This window comes from Pangasianodon hypophthalmus, chromosome 10, assembly GCF_027358585.1.
Source record: "Pangasianodon hypophthalmus isolate fPanHyp1 chromosome 10, fPanHyp1.pri, whole genome shotgun sequence".
NCBI classification, from domain to species: domain Eukaryota; kingdom Metazoa; phylum Chordata; class Actinopteri; order Siluriformes; family Pangasiidae; genus Pangasianodon; species Pangasianodon hypophthalmus.
Window position 1 is genome coordinate 3,781,485 of NC_069719.1, and position 12,186 is coordinate 3,793,670.

The 12,186-nt window shown below is 38.4% G+C and overlaps 1 protein-coding gene across 1 annotated transcript in view; it reads left to right on the plus strand.

Annotated features, from left to right (window-relative positions):
- Positions 1 to 743: 743 nt before the first annotated feature.
- Positions 744 to 12,186, plus strand: part of actn2b (actinin, alpha 2b) — a 28,536-nt gene continuing 17,093 nt past the window's right edge. The window contains exons 1-4 of the mRNA XM_034307919.2: positions 744 to 1,083; positions 8,894 to 9,008; positions 9,139 to 9,258; positions 9,556 to 9,642. Of these exons, the coding sequence (XP_034163810.1) occupies positions 958 to 1,083; positions 8,894 to 9,008; positions 9,139 to 9,258; positions 9,556 to 9,642 (448 nt within the window). The 5' untranslated portion in view covers positions 744 to 957. The remainder of the gene's footprint in view (positions 1,084 to 8,893; positions 9,009 to 9,138; positions 9,259 to 9,555; positions 9,643 to 12,186) is intronic.

Sequence of the window (12,186 nt, forward strand, 5' to 3'; positions counted from 1 at the left end):
GAGTTAGTGAGTGAGTGAGAGAGAGAGAGAGTTAGTGGGTGTGTGAGAGAGAGTGAGAGTGAGAGAGAGTGAGAGAGAGAGAGAGAGAGAGTTAGTGAGTGAGTGAGAGAGAGAGAGAGTTAGTGAGTGAGTGAGTGAGTGAGAGTGAGAGAGAGTGAGAGAGAGAGAGAGTTAGTGAGTGAGTGAGAGTGAGAGTGAGAGAGAGTGAGAGAGAGAGAGAGAGAGAGTTAGTGAATGAGTGAGAGCATACACGAGAAAGTTAGAGAGAGAGACAAATGAGAGACTTGAAGAAACCGCTGTTTATAGCTGCTGTAACGGAAGTGATAACAGGAAGTGCAGACGTTAACAATAAATGTAACTATAAACGGATAAAAAATGTGACGTGTCGTTTAATAAATAATAATTGTAATAGTTGGCAAATTGCTGTGGTTTACGAGGAATAAAACATTTCAGGAAGTGATGTTATAGGACAATAAGTAACTTTGGGCTGGTTAACAGTATCTTTGCTTCATCACACCACTCTGTCCTTGATTATTTTCCTACAACAGCACAACACCAAGTGTTTCATTCTTTCCAGATCATACATCCGTAAAACCGAAATCGGGTTAACAGTCCAGACAGTGAGTGAGTGTGTGTATGTGTGTGTGTGTGTGTGTGTGAGAGAGAGAGAGAGAGAGAGAGAGAGAGAGAGAGAGAGAGAGAGAGGGGATCACGTGACCTGTCGGTATTAATTGACAGCTGCGCCGGTGCGCGCGCGGCCAGCCGGTCGGGAGCAGAGCGGGAGTGAGAGAAAGAAGAAGATCAAGAAGCAAGAAGAAGCTCAAGAAGGGTTGAAAGCGGAAAACCAGACATTAGATACTCTCGAGGGTTTAAAGAGCTGTTACAGAGAATAAGTCTAGCAAAAAAAAAACAAACCAACAGACACACGTGAGCGCGCGCGTACCGGAGGAAGACGACATGATTGAGATGGAGAACTCGGTACCGTACGATAACGGCTTCTATCAGGAAGAGTACATGATGCAGGAGGACGAGTGGGACCGAGACCTGCTGCTGGACCCGGCCTGGGAGAAACAACAGCGCAAGGTCACACACACTGCACATGACTTACGTCACAATCCTGCAATAAGTCCCTGGAGTGTGTGTGTGTGTGTGTGTGTGTGTGTGTGTGTGTATGCCTTCACTGGGAAACATTGTCTACCTTTAGTAAAAAGCAGGGTCCAAAAGTCTGAGAGCACACTGAAAATCCTGATTTTTTTTCCATTTAAAACTGGAAATAAACAGATGGTTTTAAAAGATTGAATTATTTAAAACAAAGAAAGTAAATATTCAGTATCTTAAATATTTAATATTCAAGATTCTGCACTATTTCAGGTCCCTATTTAAATATAAGCAGATGTATGATATTGATATTATCATGTTAACTGCTTTGTACAAAAGGTCCGATTTCCCTCATGTCTAATCTCTTCTACTGAAGCGTGCGATCAGACGACACTCGGATGGATATGATCTAAAATGGATCATAAGGTTTTGCACAAACTTGTGGAGTCGATGCCAGCTCGAGTGCACACTGTCATTAAAGCAGAAAGGGAACGAACCGAGTACTAAGAAAGTCTGAAATTCATGTAAATATTTCACCGATTTTACTTTGCAATCAAGTTGTTGTCAATAATATCATTTGTAATGAAAATTGATGTATTAAAGAAGAAAAAAATGCAAAATAGAAGCAGTTTCACTAGAGGTCTCAGACTTTTGGACCCCATTATGTATCTTTTACCTAGATGTAGCGTACCTTTACTTAGAGCTTTAGTCTATTTATGGTCCAATTATCTGACTCTATTTATGGTCCAATTATCTCACACTATATCCACATTTCCAGGTGATAAATACATATTAAAGGTTCAAAAGATAAGAGCACCAAGGAAAGGTACAGTTTGGTAAACTTATTTCTGAGAGTGCACCAATATTTATTTATTTATTTATTTATTTATTTATTTAAAGTGATTAAATTGCACCAGTGAAATTTCACTTAATCCTTCTCTAATCCCAGGAGATATTTCAGTCTCCGTGTCACTGTGTCGCACTGTGGCATGACCTTTCATTCCCAGAATTCCCCTAAATGAGAATTTCAGTCCAAATTAAATTAACAAAATATCCCAAAATGTAATCATTCAGCCACCGTAAGTTTAGTCTCTGATGTTTTTGCGTCTTTATTTCTGTACTAGAGCTGCGAGGTTTATATATCAAATGCTTCTGTTCTTCCAAATATACATTCGTAGAGGTACACTATATGGCCAAAAGTTTGTGGACACCTGACCATCACAGCCATATGTGGTTCTTCAACAAACTGTTGCCACAAAGTTGGAAGCACACAATTGTATAAAATGTCTCTGTATTTTGTAGCATTAAATTTCCCTTCATTGAAACTAAGGGCCCAACCCTGTTCCACCGTGACAGTGACCCTATGCAAGTGAGGTCTATGAAGACATGGTTTTCCAAGGGTGGAGTAGAAGATCTCAAGTGGACTGCACAGAACCCTGACCTCAACCCCACTGAACACCTTTGGGATGAATTGGAATGACAAATGCACACCAGGCCTCCTCACCCAACATCAGACATCAGTGCCTGACCTCACTAATGCTCTTGTTACTGAATGAACGCAAATCCCCACAGCCACGCCCCAAAATCTAGTGGAAAGCCTTCCCAGAAGAGTGGAGCTTATTATAACAGCAAAGGGGGACTAAATCTGGGACTAAATGAGATGTTCAGAAAGCACATATGGGTGTGATGGTCAGGTTTCCACAAACTTTTGACCATATAGTGTATAAAGGTACTAAGGGTACCATACTGTACTTTTAGTAGTTGCTGGCTTGGTAGCATGAAGGATACATCTTTTGTGACTTTTACTTAAAAATAATTTAAGGTACATAACTGGAGCACTGACATAATTAAACATACACTAAAGATACACAAAGGTACAAAACACTGATGGTCAGCTCGATGGTACCACATCAGCGACGAGGAAAAATACAGTTTGTAAAGTATCTTTCTTTCTGAGACTGAAATAACTCCTGGGATTAAATAAAGGTCAATAAATTGTGCAATTTAACTTTCTAAATCTAAAAAGCAGTTAGTGAAAATAAATGAACAGTTAAGTTTAGCACTTTGCTAACTACATAACCAAAATCTCACTATTTGTTCATACACCATTTCATAAATATGCACTATAATATCACCTCTAATGTACATATCCACCTTTAAACCTTTAACCTATGGTTCCAGCTTCAAGATGGAGCTACGAATGTTTTTAGCTCGGCGACATCCTTTCGGCCATGTTTTTAGCTAACGCTGTTTCATACAGCATGAGAAACCACATAAACAAGTCTGTTTGAGACTCTGAGACACTGAACAACTCAAAGTGTGTGATGATTTACATGTGCGGTTTTCAGGATGCTAAACTGTACCTATACCTTTTAGCATCTCTTATTTGTTAGCTACACTAGCCTCATAGTTTCATTGCTAACACAAAAGCTACTACGTTTTATAGTTACTGAGAGTTTAATGGAAATTTGCAGTTTCTATTCACATAGTTTCTGTGAATATTATAGATTGTGGTGCTATTTAGAAAAAAAATATAGCTATCAAAAAGTATATCTCCCGAAATAACTAAAACTCTTTGTTTTAGCGCTAGCAAACTATGACTGTTTTAGTTTATTTACTAGCTGTAAGTTATAGTGAGCTGAAAATGAAAACGCTTGTAACAGTAATACAGAACACAACCTGTAACTAGTCCTTTTCTCAGATCAGTGCGATTAAAATAGAGCAATTGTGCGGAAACCCACCCAATCTGGCATCATTGCTAACAATAGCGGCACTTGGAGAGGCTGAGGCGCTCGGTATGCGCTTGCTGTCAACAGATGGCTTCTGACACATGATGACGTGCTCAGGATTAGCGAGGATGCTGAGGCTAATTTTAACCTCCAGGACCAAAAGGCTGTATGGGGTTTAATCCGATGTCCTTGGTGAGGAATTCCTTTGTTTGGAACAATAGCTGTGGTGAAGTGGGGGACTTTATGCTCTAACTAGGACAAGTATTAATCTATAGCACACAAACTCTCCATACATTCATCTGTTCTAATTAAAACACACTTTACTGGACAGTACTGTGTTTTCTTTTACTTAAAGGAGTGTCTTGTTTTATAATTTCCTCTAATACAATACCCAGCATGCATTACGCAACTTCGCTGCTGAATTCTTGATTCTGATTGGTCAGAAGATGTTGATTAGTTTTCTATAACAGCAGCTCTGATAGTAGTTCTGGCTGCAAGGCACATCACAAGTTTATATGTTATTGTTTCTAAAGTAACAGCTAATTCACAGGAAATATATGACATAATCTAAAACTGCTATGGTATAAGAGGAATAAAACACTTGGGATGTGCTGTTTTAGGAAAATAATCAACTTCTGGTTGGAAACAGTAAGTCTGCATCTTCACACTATGCCATCGTTGATTATTTTTCTAAAACAGTATGTCCCAAAGTGTTTCTTATCACTTATGTTATAGTAGTTATAGAAAATTAAACAACACTTTATGACCAATCAGTATTGAGAATTCAACAGTGCTGTGTTGTAAAAGAAAACACTGAATGTTTTCCAGCCAATCAGAAACGAGTATTTTCCATGATATAAATCAATACTTGCCCATCACATCACACAACGCCATTCACGCAATAAACCGACATGCGCTCTCCCTATAGATGAATGAAATTCTTTCCCATCCAATCCAAGTCTTTGGGTCACGGCCAGCTTTCACATCCCCATCCCCGTCCCACACACTCGAATCCACAGCTCTCTTATCACAACACACCCCGCCAACAAGCTAATTTTACTGCCTTACCTCGGCAGGAATGCGCTCTGGACTGCACTGTTAAAACTTTGATCTCTGTGATGACTACATCAGGTCCAGGCCTGCTTTTAACGGCTTAAAGCTGGGCTCAGGCCACGCTCTCTCTCTCTCTCTCTCTCTCTCTCTCTGTCTCTCCCACCATCTCCTTCATTTAGTCTCATTTATTTCTATGGACATTAATTTCAAAGGTAACTAAAAGCTAGGCTAATTAAAACATACAATAATTCAAGCCATATTTTATATTATTTATATAATTTAAAAGCATCATTCCACAGAATCTCATTAAGAAATCCTGGGGTGCAAAAATCTGTAAGTAATGAAAGCTAGCTAAATCTAAAAATAAATAGTAAACTCTTATAACATGAGAATTTCTTTAAGTCATATACAGTTTGTACAAAAAAGCCCACTCCGCTACACTCTTACTCCAAATATAATTAAATATGAAGAGTTTTGTTCCTCTTAAAACATAGCAAATTGCCAATGCTCATATTTCTTTCCATTAATAGTTATGTTTAATGTTGTGGAGCTAGTTTCAAAATGATCCTCTTACACCAAATGTACCAGTAAATTAATTTTGGAACCACACTCTACAAGGCTAACAAGTAATAGAAGCTTGTAGTAGCAGCATAAACCAACGGTGTATGACACAAGGGTATGTATAAAAATGGTCAGGTTTAAGGTGTGGCATTTAAATTCCAGTTTAATTTGTATATCTAATTTTTACGATCTAATCTTATTCCACTATTTTATGACACAGCTGTCATGTGCAGTGAGGGAAGGCAAGTGTGTAAACTCAACTTGTGCTTTATCTAGGGCAATCCAAAAAGAGACAGACACAGACAGGCTACATCAAACCAGTATAATCCATAATCAAAAGTCAAGACAAGGAAAAGAGTAAGAAAATTAGAACAAATGTGTGAAGTAGAAAACAAGGCTCAGACCTAAACTACAAAAAAAAAAAAAAAAGCATGGCAAGACTTTGCGACTATATTCAAATTTTATTTGTCACATGCATAACCATACACAGTACAACTTGCAGTGAAATGCTACAACTGTTCCGACATAAAATAAGAAAATATAGAAAAATATTAAATATAAAGAAAAATATATACATAAAAATATATGAAGGGATAAAAAAATTATATTATGAAAACTATATTATGTTAAAAAACTATATTATGACACCACAGGGAATAAATACACAAACTAATCAAGAACTAAACACAGAACAGGTGAACACAATAGGGCAACTAACCAATCACAGGACAAGGGCAGAGACAGGACCAAAACAGAAATAAAGGAACATGTCAATGTAAGCAAAAGCACATGACATGAAAACAGCATTCATTGCACTGGGAATAGCACTTTACACTGAGAGGAGGAATTTGTGACAATTGGTTTTAAAGTGAGTGTATAATGCAAGAAACTGGTAACTATAAGCTACAAACTATTCTATTACTTGTTAGTTGCTCAACAAATAAAAACCTAAAAGAATGAACTTCAGACTGCAAACATGCTTCAGCTAAAATAGTGTTTAAATACTGTGCTTAAAGCTATGTTTAACTGCGTAAAGGCTGTACATCATTTAGTCGATTAGTTGTATAAAACATGTTAATGTGTGCGGTGGTGTGAGGAAACCTGTAACACGTTGCTGTGTCTGCATTCGGACAAACAGCCAAAACAAAATCGGGTTTTGACCAGAATAGTCAACATTACTAAAAACATTACTAAAAACATTACTAAAATTACGCAGAAATGTTAATTAATAATTTTTAATCTGGAGTTTCCAGTCAGCCTGCAAAAATTATGTTGTGTAAGGAGCTAGTTTAACCAACACGGTGGTAAAAACAGTCGGTCTGCACAAACACGTCTACAACCTTACAATACTCCATATGTACGGAGTTTATTAAGACATAGGCAGACTCAAAATAAGGATCCAAGATTTGCCAAAAAGACAAACACGATCAGACCACACACAGAAATATACAAATGGATTGCTGATATATGTCAAATACAGTCCCTAAACACTTTTTATTAGATGGAATGAAATTAGTTTGATGATTGCATGGATACCTGAGGGTTAAGTCCATAAGAGTGCAGAATTTTGCAGCCGAATTGCAATTTGATCACGTTTTCTTTTCGTACTTTAAAAATGGTAGCAGAAATGGACTGGGTGCCATCCCATCACAGGGCACAATTGCGCACACACACTCACTCACACCCACACGGACAATTTAGAAATGCCAATCAGCCTACAACACATGTCTTTGGACTGGGGGAGGAAGCCGGAGGAAGCTCCCAAAGCACTGGGAGAACATGCAAACTCTGTGCACACAGGGCAAAGGGATCCAAACCCCCAACCCTGGAGTTCTGAGGCAACAGTACCCCCCATGCCAAAACCATGGGCATTATTATGCAGCTGGTCCCCACTTTGCTGTTATAATAAGCTCCACTCTTCTGAGAAGGCTTTCCACTAGATTTTGGAGCATGGCTGTGGGGATTTGTGTTCATTCAGCTACAAGAGCATTAGCGAGATCAGGCACTGATGTTGGTGAGGAGGTCTGGGGTTCAGTCGGTGTTCCAGTTCATCCCAAAGGTGTTCAGTGGGGTTGAGGTCAGGGCTCTGTGCAGGACACTCGAGTTCTTCCACTCCAACCTTAACATACCATGTCGTCATGGAGCTCTCTTTGTGCACAGGGGCATTGTCATACTGGAACAGGTTTGGGCTTCTTGGTTCCAGTGAAATTTTAATGCTACAACATACAAAGGCATTCTATACAGTTGTGTTCTTCGAACTTTGTGGTAACAGTTTGGGGAAGAACCACATATGGCTGTGATGCTCAGGTGTCCACAAACTTTTGGCCAAAAAGTGTATTGAACATTTCCTAAAAAGAAGATTTGAGTAAACTGTGTATGAATTTAGTGAAGGATCTCAAAAGTGCATGGAGGATGATGAAAACATATAAATACACAACGTCGCATGTTTATTGGGAACAATCTACACTCATCTGTCATTTTATCAGGTCCATCTATCATACAGGCCAACTACAGCCATCTGCTGTTCTGCACAATGTATTGGCAATGGATTGTATGTGTGTGAGTGTGTGTGGTGCTGGTACGAGTATATGTTCCTGAGAAACTGATATCCTGATGTATGAATAAAAAATATGAAACCCATATATACACATAATGCTTCTACGTAAGTCAGGAGAAGGTCAGGTATTACTGGAGAGCAGGACAGAGAGTCCGACTCGTTCCTGGAATTACTAATAGAAATCCCGGGCATCATGTCAGAGGAAAGTCTGAGGTTGATTTATGACCTGTGATCCTCCACCAGACTGGTGTGTGACTCAGAGAAATGACGTCGGTGGCTGAACAGTAATCTTATACCTTCAGAGTAACACATCAGTCAGCTGCACAATCATTAGTGCTGCACAATATATCATTTGTTATTGCAGTATTTGACCACAACGATGATGAATTCTCGCTTCTGCTTGGTCAGAAGTGTTGATTCATTTTCTAACAATAACAATAGTGCACCTGTGAATCACAAAGTCATAATAGCATTATCGTTTCTATAGTAACATCTTACACAGGGTTAATCTATGTCTAATAATAAACCGATTATGTTATGCTATGTTAAATGTTTTGCTATTTAACAAAGTCAAACATCTAACAGTTTTCTGTGAGGAGATGTTTATGTAACATTTATGGAAGGAGTCTCCAGTGTCAAGGCTTTGTAACAGTCAGAGGTAAAGCTGTAAGTTTTCCAACACAGGAAAGTCAAGCTTGTTTTATTAACTTCAAAAGAGAGAAAAAAAGAGAGGCTCGTGAGAGAATGACTGTTTGTAGCTGTTATAGCATAGAACCTACATAGAAGCGAGCTTCTAAGAACCTTTTAAAGGTTCCCCAAGAGGGACAACCGAAGAAGAACTCTTAAGTGTTGTAGATGTCTGAGATGTGTGTGTGTGTATGTGTGTGTCCCTCAGACATTCACTGCGTGGTGCAACTCCCATCTTCGAAAGGCTGGCACGCAGATCGAGAACATCGAGGAAGACTTTAGAAATGGCCTGAAACTCATGCTACTGCTCGAAGTCATCTCAGGTATACAAACACACACACTTAGTTTTAAATTAACCAACTGCTTTATATGTTTATGTTTTCTTTATATGTTTTCTGTACTCATTTCCCCGCAAAATCTTCAGTTTTGCGTTTATTTCCTGTTTTGTTGCAGGTGAGCGGTTACCCAAACCTGACAGAGGGAAAATGCGATTTCACAAAATAGCCAACGTCAACAAAGCTCTCGATTTCATCACCAGCAAAGGAGTCAAGCTCGTCTCCATCGGCGCTGAAGGTGTGTTTTCATTTCACACACTCCGTTGTTCACTGATCTGTCAGTATCTCTACCATAGACATGGAATGTTTACATGTTTACTGTCTCAGAGTATTTACTTCCTGTCTAACTTCCTGCTTTTCACAGTGTCTTAGTGCAGAAGTTTAGTTTCAGATGTTTTTCTACTGGATAGTATAGTATAGCTAGATAACACATACATATTATACGAAGTGTATGATTTGTGTATTTGACTATTCACACTACTCCAGCTCTGTTGTGGACACACACTGAGTGCGTACTGATGTGCTATGTGTGCAGAAATCGTGGACGGGAACGTGAAGATGACTCTCGGAATGATCTGGACCATCATCCTGAGATTCGCCATTCAGGACATCTCCGTAGAAGGTACAAAAAATAGTAATAATGCTTAGACTAATTACAGAACACATTTACTGTGCAGTTATACTGTAACATAACCAAAATCTGAAATAAGAGACATTTAATAATGATGAATTATATAAAATAATGAGAATTGAAAAGCAAATTGCTTGTTATACACAATACTATACATGTAAGGGAACTCTATGGCCAGGCATGTTTACTGGCTGCTGCACATGTCCTGCTTTTATTTGGCACGTCGACTGTACATGTTAACGCAGTGTGTGTGTGTGTGTGTGTGTGTTTGTGTTTTTGTGAGGGGGGACAGGGGTGCAGTACAAACATATACAGTAGGGGTGTTATAGTGTGATGTGACGCAATGTATGCACCAGACTGAACAAACTAGAGCCGTCTCATATCGCATACTTGTGTACTATTCTGGATAGTTTTTAGTATACAAACAACCCATTTTTTAAATTACAGATAGTGACTGAATTTTGAAAACCTCTCATGTAGCTTACAAATCAACCAAAAAGAGTTTTGTGCACCAATATTCTAGTTATTCTAGATTAGTTAATCTTTTTAAATGTAAGGTCATAGTTTTCAATCTGATATGCAGCTCATGACAACAGTCATGACGACAGTATAAAGTTTTAAAAAGAAACTAACAATACCAGTCTGTGTTTAACATCTCAGTGCTGCTGTACAGGGACAAATAAGTACCATGGGTTGTACATCTCTATCTGATCCATTCAGCTAATTTAGAGCAGCGAACCTCAGTTCGAAGAGAACGATCCGTACATGTTGTCAGTTCAACATGGAAAAGAGAGAGAGAGTGAGAGGGAAGGAGAGATCTGATCGAGTGAGAGAGAGAAAGAGAGAAAAAGAGTGAGGCTGGAGAGGGAATGACTTTATCACGGCTATAATATAAGTGAGAACAGGAACTAACCTGTCTCTCGGACTTGCCAAAAAATAAATCTAACTATAACCCATTAAAACGTGTGATGTTTTGTACGTTAACAAATGAAACGTTGTAATCGTTGGCAAAGCGCCGTTGGTGTTGTTTATCAGCGTTTAGCCACACTAGCCTAAAATAGTGATGTCCTGAATTAGACTTTGATTTCACAGTGGAAAGGATGAGCAGTCGACTACTTCCTAGTACGTGTACGTGCGCATTTAGTCACGCATCGAGTATAAACCGGACCATAAATACCTCCCGCTTTCTGATCTGATGTTCTAAAGCAGGCTGAAACACACCAGTGTACTTTAGGATAGCTGTAATAAATGTAGTAGCAAATTCAGCACATATCCTTCAGCTGTAATTAAAATCACAACCAAAACACAATTTATAGAATTATAGAGTTATATAAAGTATAGAGGATAAACCATTCCCCCCCCTCCCCCTTTTATCACGTTATGATTTATCTTAAATCTAGATTGACCTAAACCTTTTCTCTTGTTCAGATTATTTTGTATTATTAAATGGATACATAGATAAACTGTCATGTAAGTGAGGAATGACATCAAAGTCACATAAATAATTAATAAGACTTAAATATGATTATATATGTAATAGTCATGTAGGAAATCACAGACCGTGTAAATTGCTCAGCACTGTTTGCTCATGGAGTTGATTCATTAACACACTGACGGTGACTGGATTCCTGTGTAACTGAGGGAAACAGAGGTGCTGTCTTGTTTACGCAGTTTTATTCGAGGAATGTGAGTGTGAGGAGATTGACAGGCGTAAGTGGCGTTATCAGAGTGCTAACTTAGGAACTCTGATGTAAGACAGCTCCGTCAACAATCTTGCAGTTTGAATAGCAAACACAAGGCAGGCCTGATGCCATGTGGAAAAGTTCACGTTAGTATCACCTTTAAAAGTTACTCTTAGAGTAATTTTCTTCGTAAAATATAGCCAGGGCTTGATTTGAGTAAAACAATGGGATGGCATTATGTCAGTTATCGATCTTGTACAGCCATCATTCATCTCCTTTTGATTTATTTTGCTTAAGATTTTTTTTTTGTTATTGAGACCTTCACAAATAGCAAAATTAAATCTGGAATGAGATCTGTTGATTGCTCTTAAGAATTAAGGTTAAAAATTGTTTCAGATGTTTGCAGTTAATAAAATTGTATATTTGTGTTTAGAATCTATTATTGCTGTGCAGCTGCAAATCACGGGGTTGTATCAATGCACTCGTTCTAACACGTTATCGTTTCTATAGTAACGATATACTGTACACAGGGACTTGTATGGCAGACGCTCCACATAAACAGTCAATAAACAGATTTTGTTGTTATTTAACAAAGAATGGAAGGAGTCTCCAGTGTCAGCGCTTTGTAACCGTCAGAGGTAAAGCTGTACGTTTTCCAACATGGGAAAGTCTTCACGAGAGAGAAATTTGTGCTTTGTGGTTTCTTTGTAACATGACAAGCTGCGTTTTTTTTTTTTTTTTTTGTCTTATTAACATTGAGAGGGATAAAAAAGAGACGCTTGTGAAGGAACTGCTGTTTACAGCTTATAATCACTGTTTACAGCTTCTATAACGTAAGTGAGAACAGGAATTA